This window comes from Papio anubis, chromosome 16, assembly GCF_008728515.1.
Source record: "Papio anubis isolate 15944 chromosome 16, Panubis1.0, whole genome shotgun sequence".
Taxonomy (NCBI): Eukaryota; Metazoa; Chordata; class Mammalia; order Primates; family Cercopithecidae; genus Papio; species Papio anubis.
Window position 1 is genome coordinate 37,093,611 of NC_044991.1, and position 18,741 is coordinate 37,112,351.

Sequence of the window (18,741 nt, forward strand, 5' to 3'; positions counted from 1 at the left end):
ATCACATAAAAACATTACCAAGTACTGAAGGCTTTTGGAAAGAATGCTTACAGTCAACTCACTATGTTACATAAAATGATGCCCAAAGTTTAAAAATAAGAGATCACTAGCTACAGTATACAAAGTTGATGAAAACAGAAAATAAGATTCAATGACACATTTTAATGTGTTGGGAGATCGTGAAGCAATGTAGCAGTAATATATGTTGTTATCTGCTTAAAATAGCCATGTGACTTTTATAAAACCAGTTTCTGAAAGGATTTCCTTACTGTTTCTAAGAAGCTATTATCTGCTTATTTTGACCCCTGCTGGTCTCCCTGGCTACAGCCTGCAATCACCCTCCAACCACTTTGCCTCCAGGTTGCTGCCCCTCCAATCCCATCAGCTCACCAGGGGCTCCCAAACCCTGTCCACAGACGAAGTGCCTGTCCATCTCACTGTGACCCCTTGAGCATGACTTCTCATCTCTTCAGGAATTTCCTTCTAACTCTCTAGAACTGGCTCCTCTTTCTCCTTAAATGTCCATGGTTCCCTAGACTTCTGTTAAGGGTACTTTTACTCCACACAAGCTCCCAGGGTCACACTCATAGTTTCAAGTACCTTCCATTAGTTAATGGTTCTCAAATCTCTTTTCAAAAGACTTCTGCCCTGAGCTTTACACACATCTAACAACTGCTTAATGGACTTTTCTCCTCTCAGGTGTCCTATAGCCCCTCACATTAAACATCTCCAAAATGAAACTCAATTTCTACTTTGTTCCCACCCCAACCCATTCCACCCCTAGTGCTTGCTATCTTAGTAAATGGCACCAGCAAACTCCTAACTGCTCAAGCCAGAACCTGGACTTTTCATGTAAGCACTCATCCATAATAAGCAATCAATTTTCAAATGCTTTTTTATTTTATTTCCTTCTTGTGTTTCAATTTCTTACTTAAGAGATGCAGCTCTCCACAGATCCTACATTCTCCCAATCCTCTGCCCTGGCTGATATAATCCAACCCACACTCCCTACACTATCAATTCTTCTTGACCTGTCTTCCTGCCTTCAAAACATGACAGTCACTAGTTCGATCCCAGTAGTCTTCCCGCCTTAGTACCGGCATTTCAAATCCTATTGATTAGAAATGTGTTTGGATTTATATTCAGATTATGAAGACAGAAAAAAACATTACAATGCAACTCAAACAGAGTACAATACACAGTTTCACAGAGGAAGCAGCACAACCTTTATAAAATAATCAAAGCACTGACCACTGATGATTACATTAGTCTTGACACACCATAATGATATAAAAACACACTCAAAGAGATTAAAAGTAATCACAAGATCATCATAGCCTATTAGAGACAGGAGCAATTTTAGCTACTGCAATAGAAACACTTTACCTCATCATCCTTTCTCTTTTTAAAAATGCTATCCTCAACTTCACCAACTGCTAACATGATCATCTGTACTCTTTGCAGATTGACATAACCACTTTCTGTAAGGTAACCCTGTAAGTGATAAAATATATGTAAAATGATCTTCTTTTAAAAGCATATACTTCTGTTTTGAAATCATTCAAGAATGAACTTACCCCAGTTTTGTGTACCACATTTTTGTATATGTTAACCAAACGGTCAATTGCATTTTCCCTGTCAGCAAGAGACAAACATTATACATTAGGACCATTATGCTTTAGGCACAGTAAAGTCAAGAAGCCTAAAACAGTAGTTTGAAAAGCTACACAAATGCACATACCTAATCTCTAACGATGGCAAATGAGGGAGGAAGTCATTTCCCACAAAGAAGCACATGAAAACCCAGTCATCAATGCTCCTCTCAACATCAAATGTGAATGGTAGGCTGGCCATGGTGAGTTCTCTTTCCAAATACTGCAACCAAAAAGGAATGCTGCCATTACAGCTATCAAAGGCACCCTGCTTTGAGTGCTGATTTCAATGATTATTGCTACATACCTCACGAAGAACATTAAGCCGAAGGAAGATAAACTCTCCTTCTGCACAAGGAAGACTATCGGCAAGTTCATCATGCTGCAAGAACAGGAATGAAGATGAAACAAGTCTACTCTATGTCCAGTAATTTTTTCCAACCAGGCAAATTTTAAGGCTTTTTCTAACACAAGATCCATTTTAATATCACAAGTATTAAATTTTTAAAAGCTCACCAATCCATTTTAAAATAAAAATTACCCAAAAAATCAACCACATCTAGACCAGGGGTCAGCAAACATTTTTTGCAAAAGGCCAGACAGTAAATTATTTTGGCTATTGGGAGACATATATGATCTCTGTTGAATAGTCATGTTTTATTTTGTTTTTAACAAGACTTTAAAAATGTAAAAAACATAACTCACAGGCCAAACCTGGAGGACTGAAGTTTGCCAACTGATGACCTATACCCAACCAACCATTACCCCTTCCTTGTGAACAGATGTGCATAGATAACATCTATACTGTCTTTATTGTATTACGTATCTGAAATATGTACACAGACACAGGTATACTGTCTTTATTGCATTACATATCTGAAATAATACACTATATTACATTTATCTCTTTTTTTACTTAACGATGTCTTTGAAAGAGGCACCATCGTCTTTTCCCCCCCATAAAGTATATGACTCAAGAGGCACCATATTATTGAAACACAAGCCCCTTTAAAGGGGACTGGACATAACCAAGTGAACCTAAAATACATAAAAAGTGGGAGTAACTTAAAAGTCTCAAGAAGTTGTAGTTCCTTTTAAGAGTATTTCAAACAAATAACTTCCACAAATAAATTACAAGCTATGGGCATTATTATCTATGAGAACTAAGCCTCATGTAGATATAGGTGATGTCAGAAAAAGTGCTAAGTAGAAAGGATGAGTGTGTGCAAGTTTTTGAATGCAGGTTTATGTTAAAGTACTTTAAAAGATACATCTCTATCGAGACTCCCTCTCAAAAGGAAAAAATAGAAAAGAAAAAAGATACATCTCTGTGAAGGGTAAAAGAACAAGCACATAAAAAACTAATCAACCACAATCTTCTCTTCATTTTAAAAACAAGGTAACTCAAATATTTAATGCTATTTAACTGTATATTTTAAAACGGTTGAAATATTTTATGTCATGTACATTTTACCACAATAGATTTTTTTTTTTTAATGAGGCAACTACCATCTCAAAGTTCTTACCTTTCCCTTCTTTTCTCTTGGCAAACCTTCACAATCTTTGACCTCATGTCCAAACTGATTACAAAGACCACATGGTTTGGGCTTGTTTGGTTTGAATTCTTCTCTAATAATGGTAAAGTTGGGTTCATGTGTGGCAAGGCCAAGCATAATGAGATCAGCTATCAATCGACAATGAGAAAAACACTGAACAGTGAGTATTCTGAGAGGATTCTTACCATAAACTACTATGAGATGCCAACACAAAGAAAAGCCCAAATGAGCACCCAAATGAGCAGCAAAGCCCCAAAGCCTGACACTTCCTGGCAGTTCCCAGTTAACAGGAAGTCCTCCAGATATGTGGACCTACAACATAGACTGCCACTAAGGATTAAACACTTGGGAAATTTTCCATTTTAAAGGTACGGGGAGTTAAAAGGTTGAAAAACGTAAAAAAGAAAAGAAATTAAAGATCATTGATCACAGATTAAACAGCAACTCAATACTAGTTCCTTGTCGAACATAAAATAACCAAGGCATTTTGGGAACTTCCAGGTAACCATGAATAATCCATTACTGCACACCAACCCATAGACTTGCTATGGTTTAATACAAGAGAAGCAAATCCCAAAGAAGAAACCTACCATCTGCTCCACATAAACAATGATGAGTATTTGGGTCATGGTTAGGCTGGGCTAAACAAGAGAGAAACAAATATTTATATTAATATATTATATTCCACAAGAATATTACTTCATACCAAATATTTTCTATTCAATGGCTTTTTAAAAATAGAACATACAATCAAATACTGGTTAAGTAAGCTTTACCTCTTTGCCTTCTAATGTAATCCATGATTTTATGTTCTCCTTCACCAGGAGCACTAGCATCAGATAAAATAACCTATAAAAAAATTAACACTTTCAGCTTATCCCCAATTTTCTATAGGCACAAATATCAAATGAATTACATGTCTCAAGAAAAACTGAGAAAAGTATTACAGGAAAATTTTCTGAATAAGGTGGGTGGGCAGGTGGGGGTGTGTATGAAACACCAAAACTACTTCATTGAAAATTTTCTGAAGGTGTGTGTGTGTGTGAGAGTGTGTGTGTGTGTGTGTGTGTAACGCCAAAACTACTTCGCTGAAAATTTTCTGAGTAAAGTGGGGGTGTGTGTGTGTGTGTGTGTGTGACACCAAAACTATTTCACTGATTAACTTACTACATGGAATGGAAAGGAATGAAATGTCTGGGTCAGACCTAGCCATCAGAAAAACTGATCATTCACAAGTTCCTATTTTCACTGCCATGCAAGGATATAGTACTGGACCATATATGCCCCAAAAATAATCAATAACAAATATCTATTAAATATAATTTACCATTTCTCATTATTAGGGAAGCCAGCTTATGAACCTAAAATTACAAACAAGTTCATTTAAATATTTTTTAAATATTTGGGAACATAGCCATTTAAGGCAGCCCCACAACTTACTAATCTTGCTATATTTTGATATGTAATAATGGAAATTTCCATTTAAAAATTACTTTCCTATATATATTTTTTTAAATCATGAATCCCATTTTATGGCTTCATAGTGATGGCAAGACGACAAAATTGGCTTTAAGAGAAAATTCAGCTATCTAAAACCTAACCATGTAAGGATACCCCATCTCCAATAACCCTGGAAGCTTTTCTTTCCTCTGACAGTCAACTAGCATTTTATGGGGCAGGGCAGAAGGATAAATAATGTCAGTCATATCAAAGTACAGCCTTGAATGATCGCCCTTAATCTTTCTGAAGTATCAAAATGTGAAACTTACTGTCAAATTTTTCCACCCAGGGTCATTATTTAAACGATCAGCTATGTAATAGCGAAGGCATTTAGCAAGATTGTCCATAAATTCAGTTCCCTAAAACGATAGAAAGAAACAAATTAACCTATCATTTAAGAGTTAGCAATAGCTAAAAAAGTATGAGACTACTTACTGGTGTAATACAGTTGCTGTCGAATCTTTCTTTTATTTCTTCTGGAGGAAGAAAGCCACCTAGAGAAAAGAGGCAACATTTTGTTCTCCCCATAAAAAGTGAGATACATTACTCAATATTAAGCCAGAACAACAAAAACAAAAAGTTCAAATACAAAAGGAAGTGAAGTCTTGTCATCCGAGGAACAATGTTCCCTCACTGGGAAGAAAATAAGATTCCATCTCTCAAATTTAAATTATTATCATTATTATTATTATTACTATTATTATTTTTTTTTTTTGAGACAGAGTATCGTTCTGTTACCCAGGCTGGAGTGCAGTGGTGCTATCTCGGCTCACTGCAACCTCCGCCTTCCAGGGTTCAAGCTATTCTCCTGTCTCAGCCTCCTGAGAAGCTGGGATTACAGGCACCTGCCACCACGCCTGGCTAATTTTTGTATTTTTAGTAGAGACGGGCTTTCATTGTGTTGGCCAAGCTGGTCTCGAACTCCTGACCTCCAGTCATCTGCCCTCCTCGGCCTCCCAAAATGCCGGGATTACAGGGGTGGGCCATCATGCTCAGCCTTTTAAATTATGTTTTAACAAGAATGTAAAACAATATATGGTACACAAAATATATTATACTGTTACATAAAAATTATGAAGTTATTCACTCTGCAAGAGACTATACACACACACACACACACACACACATACACCAGGTAGGGGCCATATTTTTGTTAACAGTTCCTAAAACAAAGGTGCCTAAGAGAAATGAAATTTTAAAGGCCGAGTTCATCACAGCTTTACAGGATAAGAAATACAATTATCAGACAGAGGAATATAAAAATCCAATTTTTTCCTCTATATCACTATTAGCTGCTTCTCAAGAAACAAATATATTTCATCACATCTTCAAAAAAAAGACATTCTTAAAATCAGAAACACTGTTATAAATACAAACTGGTTTTAGAGTCTTAATTACAAGTTGCAGCTAAAGGAACTATATACTTCTACACTTCCAGCAAAATTAAAGTAATATAAAATGTATTGTAATTAGAGGCCTGAGATGACTATACTATGGCATCCTTTTTCAACTGTAGAGCGCAATTATCTGGAGCCAAGACATTGTGGCTTTTCTGTTCTATTATAACCCTGTAAGTAGCAGAACACCAAACAAACTACTCTGCTACAACCATACCCTACCTCACACACAGGTATGGTAGGAGAGAACCGTCCCAACTGGCATCAACACTCCTTGATCCTCCTTTTCTCTGAGGCTTAGTCAGTTCCTACCCATGTAGCCACCAGGAATTTTTTTTTTTTTTTTTTTTTTTTTGAGATGGGGTCTCGTTCTGTCACCCAGGCTGGAGTGCAGTGGCGCGATCTCGGCTCACTGCAACCTCTGCCTCCTGGGTTCAAGCAATTCTTCTGCCTCAGCCTCCCAAGTAGCTGGGACTACAGGCATGTGCCACCATGCTCGGCTAATTTTTTGTGCTTTTTTTAGTAGAGACAGGGTTTCACCATGTTAGCCAGGATGGTCTCGATCTCCTGACCTTGTGATCCACCCGCCTTGGTCTCCCAAAGTGCTGGGATTACAGGCGTGAGCCACCGCGCCCAACCACCACCAGGAATTTTAAGGCTTTGGGGAACTGCAAAAATGAAGACATCCCACCCCACCCCTCCAAACTTGAAGGAACCATAAGTGCTGTGCCTGCTCCATCAACTTATATTGAAAGTATGCAAATGACTTGGCAACAACCTGTAAATGTGGATCGAATCACCTCTGGCTTCCTCAGATAGACTTGAGTTTCAAAAAGCAAGCAAACCAAAGCTGATTTGAAGAAAATGTTTACAGAACTATAGCTTTCTGACAGCTGCCACAGAGAAAAGTAGTAAAAAGTACTTACTGTATTTATATTTTACAGAGACATAAAAGCTTGTTAAAGAGTTGCACTGGCCCTGAGAGGGGTTGACAATCTGCACTCTCCACCAGAATTCCCTATTCCCAAGGCTCCCTTTTACAGGAGAGTTTGAAAATAAACAAGCCTATTAAGCCTATTGGTAGGATTTCATGAACTACTTTTCCTCAACAGTGAACACTGGATATTCTGGGATCCTTATTAAATTAAAAGCTTGCCTATTTGTAAGAAAAAGTTGCCACCATCCCCTCATTCTGCATACATCTTATAAAAAATCCAACTTCAAGATACATATTCTTTACCTTTTGCCAATATTTCTTCCCTGACTCGCTGCTTCTCGACTGCTGCTTCCATTCCTTCTTTTGATGCTCTGAACCTCCTTGAACGCTGCTGGTTCATTTTGGCACGTGGTGCCTGAAAATTTCATATTCCATAATACTAATCAAAATATTCACAAATAAATCTGTACATTATTTTGAATCAGGTGTTCTTTTAAAAGTAGTATACTAAAATGGAAGAAAGGTAAGTAGTGTGTCGAATAATCCTTTCATGGCAGATACCAGATCCTGAGAACTTAAATTTGGACCAAGAACCTAAAAGCTGAGCTCAATCAGGTGAATGAGTGCCATGTCAAATGGACAAACATCCTATGAAGCCAGAGCACTTATACTGCAAGTCCTCCCAGTCTAACACCAGTTCCCCTCAGTTAGGGTGCTTGATTCAAGACACCCAAGAAAGAAAGCTCACTTTACTCAAAAGACCCAGCCAGCATTTGATGAGTAGTTACTACTGAACTAAGATCAGGAAGACCTTCTCTATGTCCACACCTAAAAGGAAGAATGGTCTCCAGATGGGATTCACAATGTCTCATAAAAAAGCAACAGAAAACTATTTCTTTATCTGCAGAATCTCGGTGCACTTCTAGTTCCCACAATAAGGTTTATAATTATTAGTCTGTCTTTTCAATACAGTATAGCAGTCAGAAAAGAAATAATGTTTTAACCAAAAGTACTTTTAAATCACTCTAACCAAATGCAGTTTCACTGGAAAAGCCCAAATAAAGTGAACCAGATTGTAAGATTTTGGAGGTTACTGAACTGAGTTCTGGGGTGGGAAGAAACTGTGAAACATCCTGTTTACATCTAAATATAAGTTATTTATTATTCTCTTTAAACAATTTCCTTTTCTGTAGAACAAGACCATCTAATGTAGCCCTCTCAAGTACAAAGTTCTTTATCTACATTTATATATTAACAAAAAAAGTGTGTATAAACATGTACACACACATATGCATACAAACGTGTACATACTTTATACTTGATGCAGCAGAAAGAACACACTGGAGTAAAGCTAAAGATTTATTCAAAAAAAATTAGCTGAATATAAACTGAAATGTGCTCTAAACAAGACATATTCCTTTTCTTTTTGCTCTTTACTCAATTCTAACTGCAACTTAGCAAGTTATCAGGTAGCTAAGATTTTTCACTGAGTAAGACGAATCTCACAGAAAAGTTAATCTTCTTGGATTCAAAGTTCTCTGGATTTCCAAAATCATTCCATTAGCCGCTAGGATGCACTAAAATTAAAAGAAAGAATCTACTTGCACATAGCTAAATAAATTTAGAGTTATATCTTACCTTACACCCCGATACAGTTTGCTGGTCATTTATAAAATGAGCTACTTGGTATTATTATCATAGGTCAGTAACTTACTCCTCTCAAATCATTTTCATGACTACTCATTGCCTAGAGGATACAATCCAAACTCCAGATGGTAAGGCTTTCTCAAGCTTTTGCTATACTTCGCGTCTCAATTCAAACCACCGGTAGTTGCCAAAACATGTCAGTGTGGTCAAAGGCATGGAAACTGTGTTTACCTGCCACATTTGAGAAATCTGGAAGGTCCTCCCTCCCCAAATCCTGTCCCATCCATCTCCCACCATTACCCACCAATCTCCCAATTATTCTTCATTGTTAAAGAAATGGAACAAAAGTCACCTCTTCTCTATATCCTAACTTTCTTAGCAGCACTGACTTCCTCTTCCCTCAACACCCTGCATGTATTGTGCTTATAATGGCTATAAATAACTAAGCTCACTCATTTATCTATGCCTCCTTCCCTTTGACGGTAAGCCAAAAGTTCAAAAGCAAGGGCAGTCACCAACATCCCCAGTATTTCACAGTACTGAGCACAAAATAAGCACAAAACACACACAAAAAAAATCTGAACGAATGACTGAAGGATGAGGCTTTCTTTCTCAAGTTCATCACTGTCAACATTTTTCATTATTTAGCTGACTTTCATTCTAGACACTGGTAACACAGCAAAAACCAAAATGGAGGCTTCTAAGTTAATTATTTTAGCACTTACCACTCCATCTATTGCCATGTAGAGAAGTCGTCTTGGTCTTACAATACTGAAAAGTCTGTCAATGTACTCAAAAATTGCAACCATCATTTCATCTTCATTTTTTGGTGCTGGTCTATAATGACAACCAAACAATGTAATATAATATAGTGTTTCCTCTGTGATTTGCTATATCAGTGACAAAAACGGGTTACGTACTTGTCTTCAGGATGAGTACAGGGATGGATGATTCCATTCATATCCAAATACAGATTATCAAACTCCACATCATTTGGATTAGGTTTACTGGCATCAACTGGAATCTTTACACCATTGCATTCTTTTGGCTATGAGGAAGTGATAATTAATAGTAGTTTGATTGTTCAAGTCTAAAAACGACAGATCCTAGGCTCAGTATGAACTTGTGCTTCATTTCTGAACTGGAAATAAAACACTTCAAGTAACCTTTAAATTATAAGAAGTTATTTTATTCCTTAAAGCAAACTGAAGCAGGTATTTTATCTGTAGGAAGTGGATGGCTTCTAACACAGTTATTTTTGACAATGTAGGAGATGTATAGAAAATTCCCAAATCATTTAGGTTGTTCAAGTAAGAGATCATGGGAGTCATCTTAAAATTCATTTCCCTCACCACTCACATCAGTAAGTCCTGTCAAAGTAACGTAAAAAATGCTTACCTACTTCATCTCCTTTCATTCCCACCACCATGAACAACAAGAAGTTACCATCTCTAACCTAAAAGAGCACAACCTTCATCTAGTCTGCCCAACCTCTAGACTCTCTGGTCTCCAGCTCACTCATTGTCAGAGTTAGTTCTCTTTCTAAAACATAAAAGTGTATGTCTTAATCTTACCTAGTTTTTCTAATGATTCTCACAGCAGGCATTTACCAATGAGCCTGGACCCTTCCTAGTCTCCTATCCTGCCATACTGTTGTTGAGGCCCACTCACTCTCTTGTAAGTTCCTAGAAAATGCCTTTTAATCTCTCAATATGGTCACATGATGCTTCTTTCAGAATGCCTTCTTCCTCCCTTGCCAACACCCACTTTCTGAAATATTACTAATTTCCAGGGTCTAGACTCAAATCAAATGTCACTTACTTTATAACATCTTGTACGTATCTCCCAAGAAATTAATTGTTCCATCTGCATTTCCTCATAATTTTGCTTATTCACTTGTGGCACTTGCACTGTTTTACAATTAGTCAATCTACCCCAGCTACAGAGTTCTTCGAAAGGCAAGGGCTTACTCACTGCCAGAGATACTCAATTATGTTTTTGTAAATGTTATTACCTTTGTTTTTCTCTCCCAGAGCCTCAGCGAAAGATTAAGACTATGAGATCTCATTTTTACTATTAACAATAAAAGTCACTTAAAATAACAGTTCCTCAAACACATATAAAGCATCACTTGTAACAGCAAAAACTATAAGCAATTTAAAAGCCCATCATGTATATACTACATCATGGATGAAGCTCAAAAACATTATGTTAAATGAAAGAAGCCAGTCATAAAGTACCAAGTACTATACAATCCCATTTATATGAAAAGTCTAAAACAGACATGTTTGCAAATATAAAAAGTAGATTAATGGTTGCTTCATGTGAGGGTGGAGACAGGGGAGGGAGATGGGTAGCAACTGATAACTACTTTTGAGAATGAAGACCCTCTAAAATCAGATAATAGTGATAACTGCACAGCTCTGTAAATATACTAAAAACCACTAAATCATATACTTTCAGCAGGTCAATTTCATGATATACAAATTATATTTCAATAAAGCTGTTAGAAAAAGAAATAGAAATTTAAAATCAGGTATGGTGGTATGTGCCTGTTGTCTCAGCTACTTCGGAGGCTGAGGTGGGAGGACTGCTTGAGGCCAGGAGCTCAAGGCTGCCGTGAGCTATGATCACACCACTCATATAACATCCATATACCTGTGAGATGCAAGTGAGATTGGAAAAGCTAGAGCTAGATGGTCACAAATATACTGCCAAGACCAAAAAAAAAAAAAAAAAGAAAGAACATATACAGTATACCATTTACAGAAAGTTATGAATTAAAACAGCATTCAATATTGCTCAGGGACGAATACATATGCAATAAAAGCATGTTGAAAAGCAAAGGAATGATAAACACCAACTTCAGGATATTGACTATCTCTGAGAAGGCATCACAGGAATGGAACTGGGCTTCAAGTTGCATTTAGAACTGAAGGGAAAGAGTAACAAAAGGGATTTAAGGCAGAACAGAGAAGAAGCCATTAGACAATCTTCTGTACACACATGCTGTGAATCAAGAAAAAAAGGCTTGATCAGGAACAGTGAGTGGAATAAGTGGTAAAGAAAAAAGCAGGTCAATTTTTGGGGCGGGGGTGGAGTCTGTAGAAAAAGATAATTTGATGAGCCCAAAATTAAAACAAACTCTATGATGGCAAGAGGCTCTCTATCCTCTATACTGCAAAGTCCACATCTACCTTCATCCTGTCCAAGGGCCCACCACACTCAGGAAAATCAAAACTCATTCTTTGTGTCCCCCAAGAGAGCAGTCGGTAAATATTTCAGACCTGCTGGCCATACGATCTCAACTGCAACAACGAATATCTGCCTTTGAAGAGTGAAAGCAGCCATAAACACCACAACATGAACGGGCATGGCTGTATTCCAATAAAACCTGACTCACAAAAACAGGATGTCACTAGCTGGCTAATCCCTGCCCTAGTGCCTAGCACAAGAAAAGGCACAGCTCTTCATATGGAGTGGAGCTACATGAGAATTTCTACTTCTACTACCTAGGAAAAAAATAAAGTATGCAGTAGGTGGGTCCTAATTTTGAGAAAAGAGCTCTGAGTATTCCCAATAAGAAAACTGAATATGTTTTCCCCTCAAGAGTACTGTAGATATGTCCAACACATTTACTATGTAACTTTAGAATTCCTTTCATCAAGAGAAGACTTTGATGCTCAACAAAGAACTGACTCCTCAAGAACCTTGTCCAATGCTATACCAACACATTTCCTGTTCAGTTAAAGAGAGATCCTTAATCAAAGGGCAGCTAAAAGGAGAGCCACTCGGAACCCTAAAACCAATGTATTTCAAGTAATGACTTTTAATTATTTTTTTGGATTCCCCAGATGACAGACTGAGCACACACTGCAGTCTTCCCTTTCTACCCCGAGAACACATGAAAGACCAAACAAACAAATCTACTGTATAACTACGGCAGAAAACCAGAATTTCTGTGGCTGAGAAATGATGAGGGATACCTAAAATATGGGGAACCAATAGCCCTAACTGAAGATGGAGCACAGTACCTCCAATATGTGAGAAGAGATATGCTGCCAAAGGTGGGCTAACACAAGAGGGCTCCAGGCCCAGAGAGGAGACTCAAGGAACAGCTTCTGGATGAGTCATCAGCGCCAGTCACAGGAACAGCCAGGTGGGTCAACTCCTGCCCTCTCCTCTCCCTTCACCCACCCAGGTCCCATGTGAGCCAGGCAACTTGAGAAAGGAGCTCCCAGAGAACATGAAGGCTTAGGTTAGAAAGGCAGTGCAGTGCCCTGGCTGAGCAGCAATTCCCAGGAAGGAACAGAGAGCACCCATACCAGAAGGCTGGCAGTCAAGATAGCTCTGCCTAGTAGGAAGTCTGCTCCTTCATGACTTCATAGATAATAAAGCAGGGAATATATTTATTCCAAATAGGCAGTTGGGATAGCATTCTATTGTGCATGAAAATGCCAAGAAGTCAAGATAAAGAAGGTATTTAAAGAAGTAAATATACAAATAATGATGTTTGTATAAAATACATTACACAGGTTTTGAAGTCCTAAAATGAATTTCATGCCAACCTACAGTCCCAGTCAACCTTATGAAGATAAACCACCACCAATAGCTCAGTAGATGCATTATTTTTGTTTAAACCTACAAAGGATTTAAAAAGCAACATTAGAAAAACCACGAATCATGTCTGAGATTCCAGGGCCATAGGAGTATCCCACTGAGGGAAGTCACATGCCAAACCATACAACTCAGTTTTAGGTTTCCCTTAAAGAAGCTTGAACTATGAAAAGAAATTCAAAACATGGGTGATATTTTAGAGAGAAATGGCCAAAGAGCTAATGAAAAGTTTAAATTACAGTATTTTGGCTTAAAAATTCAACCTATAATAAGACATTTTGACACTTGTGCGTGATTAGTATTTTTTCAAGTTGTACGTGTGTTAGATCTTCATTTTTATATGATATTAGTGAATGAGGACTAATAATTACTACTAGCATTTATGGAGCACTTAACATGTGATAAGCACTGTTACAAGGGCTTTTACTCATGGATTATTCCATTCTATACTCACAACAACCTTGTGAGGTCTGGAGTATTCCACTTCCAATTAAGAACACAAATGCTTAGAGAGGTTAAGTGGCTTTTCCAAAGTCACACTACTGCCAGGTTCAGGAACTAGGATTTAAAACCATGACTAAGAGATGGTACCTTAACCAGTATGTTAGACTAATTAATTGTAATTTCACTAGATTCAAAGTGATGTGGGCCGAGGTCTATATTAAGTACTACACAGGATACAAAATAGGCAAGGTGTGTGACATTGATCATCATTCCCTACATAAAGTCTTATCAGAAGATTTTATTCCAACATGACAGTATGAAGAGCTTCAATGACCTGCTCCCCAGTGAAACTGGTAAATATTACTTTTAAAACAAAAATATTCAAAGCCTTTGGAAATGATCCTGAGGGCAAACAGCAAGCAACTCAAGAAAACCTGTAAAAATTTTAGAACGAAATTCATTTGCAAAAGTGCACAGTAAAGTTTGAAAAAAAAACCCAAAAAAACAGCTGTTCTCAAAAACAGTGAAAGTAGAGTGAGGCCGAGTGGCTCAGGTCGGTCATCAGCATTTTGGGAGGCTGAAGTGGGGGAATCACTTGCAACCAGGAGTTTAAGGCCAGCCTGTGGAACACAGAGACTCCCAGAGCCCCACCAAGAATCAGGCAGGGGCAGTGGCATGTACCTGTAGTCCCAGCTAACCAGGAGATTAAGGCAGAGGGCTGCATGAGCCCAGGAGTTGGCAGATACAGTGAGGTGATTGTGCCACTACAGAACCATAGCCTAGGTGACAAAGTGAGACCCTACACACACACACACAAAGCCAGGCACAGTTGCTCACAACTATAATCGGAGCACTTCGGGAAACCAAGACAGAGCACTTGAGCCCAGGAGTTTGAGACCAGCCTAGGCAATATGGTGAAACCTCATCTCTACAAAAAATTAGCCAGGTGTGGTGGCACACCTGTAATCCCAGCTACTCAGGAGGCTGAGGTGGGAGAATCACCTGAGCCCAGGAAGTCGAAGATGCAGTGGGCCAAGATCACACCACTGCACTCCAGGCTGGGCAACAGAGTGAGATCCTGTCTCAAATACAAACAAACAAACCAAAACAGTGCAAGTTATGATGAAAAGCAATTGAGAGGAGACTAATGGATCTAATGAAGATACAGGCCTGGACTACAAGCTAGTTTGCAGAAGAAAACTAGGCATTAAGATGGCTGGGAGGAGCCCTCCTGGGTTTGGCACAAATACCAAACACTGATCTCAGAAACTAATCCCTGGAAAGATCTACAATTTAAGAGTTCGAGTTCAGCCTGGCCAACATGGTGAAACCCCATCTCTACTAAAAATATAAAAAATTAGCCGAGTGTGGTGGTGCATGCCTGTAGCCCCAGCTACTAGGGAGGCTGAGGCAGGAGAATCACTTGAACCCAGGAGATGAAGGCTGCAGTGAGCCAAGATCGTGCCACTGCATTCCAGTCTGGGTGACAGAGTGAGACTCCATCTCAAAATAAATAAATAAACAAACAAACAAACAAAGAAGGCCAATAGGTAGTGGGTGAAGAAGTGGAAACAAACAAACAACAACAAAAGAACCCTGTCAACCAAGAATTCTCAGTCCAGGAAAGCTATGGTTCAAAACTGGGGTGACACGAAGACTCAGATGAATAAAAAAGCTGACCGAATTGTTGCTAACAGACCACACTTTCAAACACTACTAAACCAAGTTATTCCAGCTACAAAGTTACAAAAAGTTTACTAAAGTTACTAAGGCAAGTGACTCCAGATGGTAATGCAAGTCCATGCAAACAATAAGCGCAAGTATATTTTCCCCTCCTTTATTAACTGAATTAAAAAGCAAATGTGTAAATATTATATAGTATAATGTTGAGCTTATAAGGTATAATGTAATATACGTGTAACATATTTGCCCTAATAGCACAAAAGGGGTGGATGGAAACAAAGTTGCAGTGGGCTAAGGAAATGGCTGCAGATGGTAAAGTAACACTTAAAAAAAAGTATTGTTGGGTTATGTCAATATATGTAATATATATAACAATAATATACAAACGGGGGATGGGAATTGAACTATATAGCAGTAAAGTTCAATAAATTTTAGCATATATTACTGAAATTAAGCTAGTATAAATCTGAATCTGATTCTGATAAGATACACAGGGTAATCTCTAGAACAATGACTTTGAAAAATATATATAGTGGAAAAAAATTACTAATGAAATTAGAATCCTTCTAGTAACTGGCTGCTGAATAAGAAAAGAAAAAAATTAGAATGCTATATTAGAAAATAGCCTCTCATTACAAAAGAAAGCACGAAGGAGAAAGAGAGAAAAATGACATGAGACATACAAAAAACAAAAAGTAAAACGTAGCTCTATCAATAATTACATTAAAATGTGAATGGATCAAATAATCCAACGAAAAGGTAGCTTGTCAAAGCGGATTTTAAAACATGATCCAACTATGTGTTATATACAGGACATATACTTGAGATTCAAACACCCAAAAGAGTAAAAGTAAATGGATGAGAAAAGATAATCATGCAGACAGCAACTACAAGAAAACTGGAGTGGCTATACTGATATCGGATAAAATAGACTAAAACAAATAAAAAAATGTTACTGGAGGTAGAAGGTCATTTTATAATGATAAAAAGTAAATCCATCAAGAAAAAGATGTAACAATTAAAAATACAGGTGCACCTAATAACAGCACCAAAACATACAAAACAAAACATATGGCAATTCAACAATGATAGCTGGAGACTTCAATACTCCACTTTCAATAATAGAACAAAACAGAAGATCAACATAAAAACAGATAACTTTAACAACACTATCAACAGAGACCTAACAGATGTTTATAGCACATTACACCTAACAACAGAATATACATTCTCAGGTGTACATGAAATATGCTCTCGAAAAAATTAAAAGCATAGAAATAATACAAAGTATATCCTCTGACCACAATGAAATTAGAAATCACTAAGAGAAAAAAAATTAGCAAATTCACAAATATGTGGAAATTAAACAACACTGTCAAATAACCAAGGGGTCTAGGAAGAAATCAAACAGGAAATCAGAAAATACTTTGGGATCAATACAAATGAAGACACAATATACAAAATGTTACGGAATACATATAAAGCAGTGTTCAGATGGAAATTTATAGTTGTAAATGCTTAGATTAAGAAATATCTCTTCAGAAGTATTTGGCTCTGAAAAAGTTAATTAAAAAAAAATCTCAAATCAATTACCTAACTTTCCACCTAAGATACCAAAAGAGAGTAAACTAAACCTAAAGCAAGCAGAAAGAATAAAAGATTAGAGCAGAAATTAATGAAAAGAAAATTTAAAAACAGAGAAAAAGCGAAACCAACAAAGCTAGTTTTTTAAAAAGATCAACCAAAAATGACAAACCTTCTGCTAGTTTGATTAAGGGAAAAGGAAGGAAGATTCAAATTACTAGAATCAGAGATGAGAGCAGACATTACAGTTAACCTTATAAAAACAAAAAAAGGATGATAAAGAAACACTATAAATAGTCATACACCAGCAAATTAGATAACTTAGATGAAATGGACAAATTACTAGAAAGACACAAACTACCAAAAATGATTCAAGAAAGAGATAATCCGAATAAACCCGTAACAAGTTAAAGAGATTAAATCAGTAATCCACAAATTATTCACAAAGAAAAGTCCAAGCCTAAATGGCTTCACGGCTGAATTACATCAGACATTCAAAAGAAGAATTAGTACAAATTCTTCATGAATTCTTCCCAACAATTCTGAATACATTTTATTGGGCCAATATGACCAATACCAAGACCACACAAAAACATAAAAGAAAAAACTGCAGACCAGCGTCTCTTACGAGCATGGATGCAAAAATCCTCAACAGAATACAGTCAGCCCTCCACATCTGTTGATTCTACTCTGTGGAATAGGCCAATCACGGATAGAAAATATTCAGGAAAAAAAATGGACAGTTGTGTTGGTACTAAACATGTGCAGACCTTTTCTTGTCATTATTCCCTAAACGATACAGTGTAACAACTACAGCATTTACATTGTACCAGCTATTTAAGTAACCTAGGGATTATTTAGAATATACGAGAAGATGTGCATAGATTATATGCAAATACTAAACCATTATATATCAGAAATTTGAGCCTCTATTGATTTTGGCATCCACAGGAGGTCCTGGAACCAATCCCTCACAGATACTGCAAGACGACTGGACTAGCAAACAGAAGTCAGCAATATATTAAACTATTATACACCACGACCAAGTAGGATTTATCCTAGAAATGCAAAGTTGGTTGAACATCCAAAAACCAATCAATGAAACACATCATATGAACAGATTGCAAAGCAAAACCACATGATCATCTTTATACAGAAAAAGCATTAGAAAAATCTAACACTTTCATGATTAAAAAAATACTCAACTAGAAATAGAATGGAAATTCTCAACATAAAGGGCACCTGCAAAACAAAACAAAAAATCCAACAGTTAACATCACACTTGGCGGTCAAAGCCTAAATGCTTTCCCTCTAAAATCAGGAACAAGACAAAGATGCCTGCTCTTGCCACTTCTATTCTGGAGGTTCCAGCCAGGGCAATTAGGCAGGAAAAAGAAAACATATTGGTATTAGAAAAAAAGAAATTAAACTGTATTTGCACATGACATGATTTTCTATATAGAAAATCCTAAGGAATCTACTAGAAAATTATTAGGATATATGACTTCAGCAAGGTTATAGGATACAAAATCAATATATAAAAATAAATTACAATTCTATACACCTGCAATGAGTATTCCAAAAATAAAATTAAAACATTCTCACAATAGTATCAAAAAACTAGGGCTAAATCTAACAAAGAAATGCAAAATTTATATTTTGAAAACTACAAAACATTGTTGACAGAAATCAAAATAGTTCTAAATAAATAGAAAACATCCCAT

The 18,741-nt window shown here is 37.1% G+C and overlaps 1 protein-coding gene across 9 annotated transcripts in view; it reads right to left on the reverse strand.

Moving 5' to 3' along the window:
* Positions 1 to 18,741, reverse strand: part of XRN2 (5'-3' exoribonuclease 2) — an 87,272-nt gene that overhangs the window by 54,942 nt on the left and 13,589 nt on the right. For 7 of the 9 annotated variants that reach the window (XM_009216639.2, XM_009216638.2, XM_009216637.2 and 4 more), the window contains exons 2-13: positions 9,610 to 9,737; positions 9,415 to 9,526; positions 7,346 to 7,457; positions 5,144 to 5,202; positions 4,978 to 5,067; positions 3,985 to 4,057; positions 3,799 to 3,849; positions 3,179 to 3,336; positions 1,960 to 2,034; positions 1,742 to 1,875; positions 1,578 to 1,635; positions 1,387 to 1,494 (exon numbers count right to left, since the gene is read on the reverse strand). In XM_009216639.2, coding sequence (XP_009214903.1) covers positions 1,387 to 1,494; positions 1,578 to 1,635; positions 1,742 to 1,875; positions 1,960 to 2,034; positions 3,179 to 3,336; positions 3,799 to 3,849; positions 3,985 to 4,057; positions 4,978 to 5,067; positions 5,144 to 5,202; positions 7,346 to 7,457; positions 9,415 to 9,526; positions 9,610 to 9,737 — 1,158 coding nt within the window. Of the gene's footprint in view, positions 1 to 1,386; positions 1,495 to 1,577; positions 1,636 to 1,741; positions 1,876 to 1,959; positions 2,035 to 3,178; positions 3,337 to 3,798; positions 3,850 to 3,984; positions 4,058 to 4,977; positions 5,068 to 5,143; positions 5,203 to 7,345; positions 7,458 to 9,414; positions 9,527 to 9,609; positions 9,738 to 12,723; positions 14,677 to 18,741 lie in introns of those variants that run through there. The other 2 variants (XM_021921298.2, XM_021921301.1) reach the window with 2 other exon arrangements.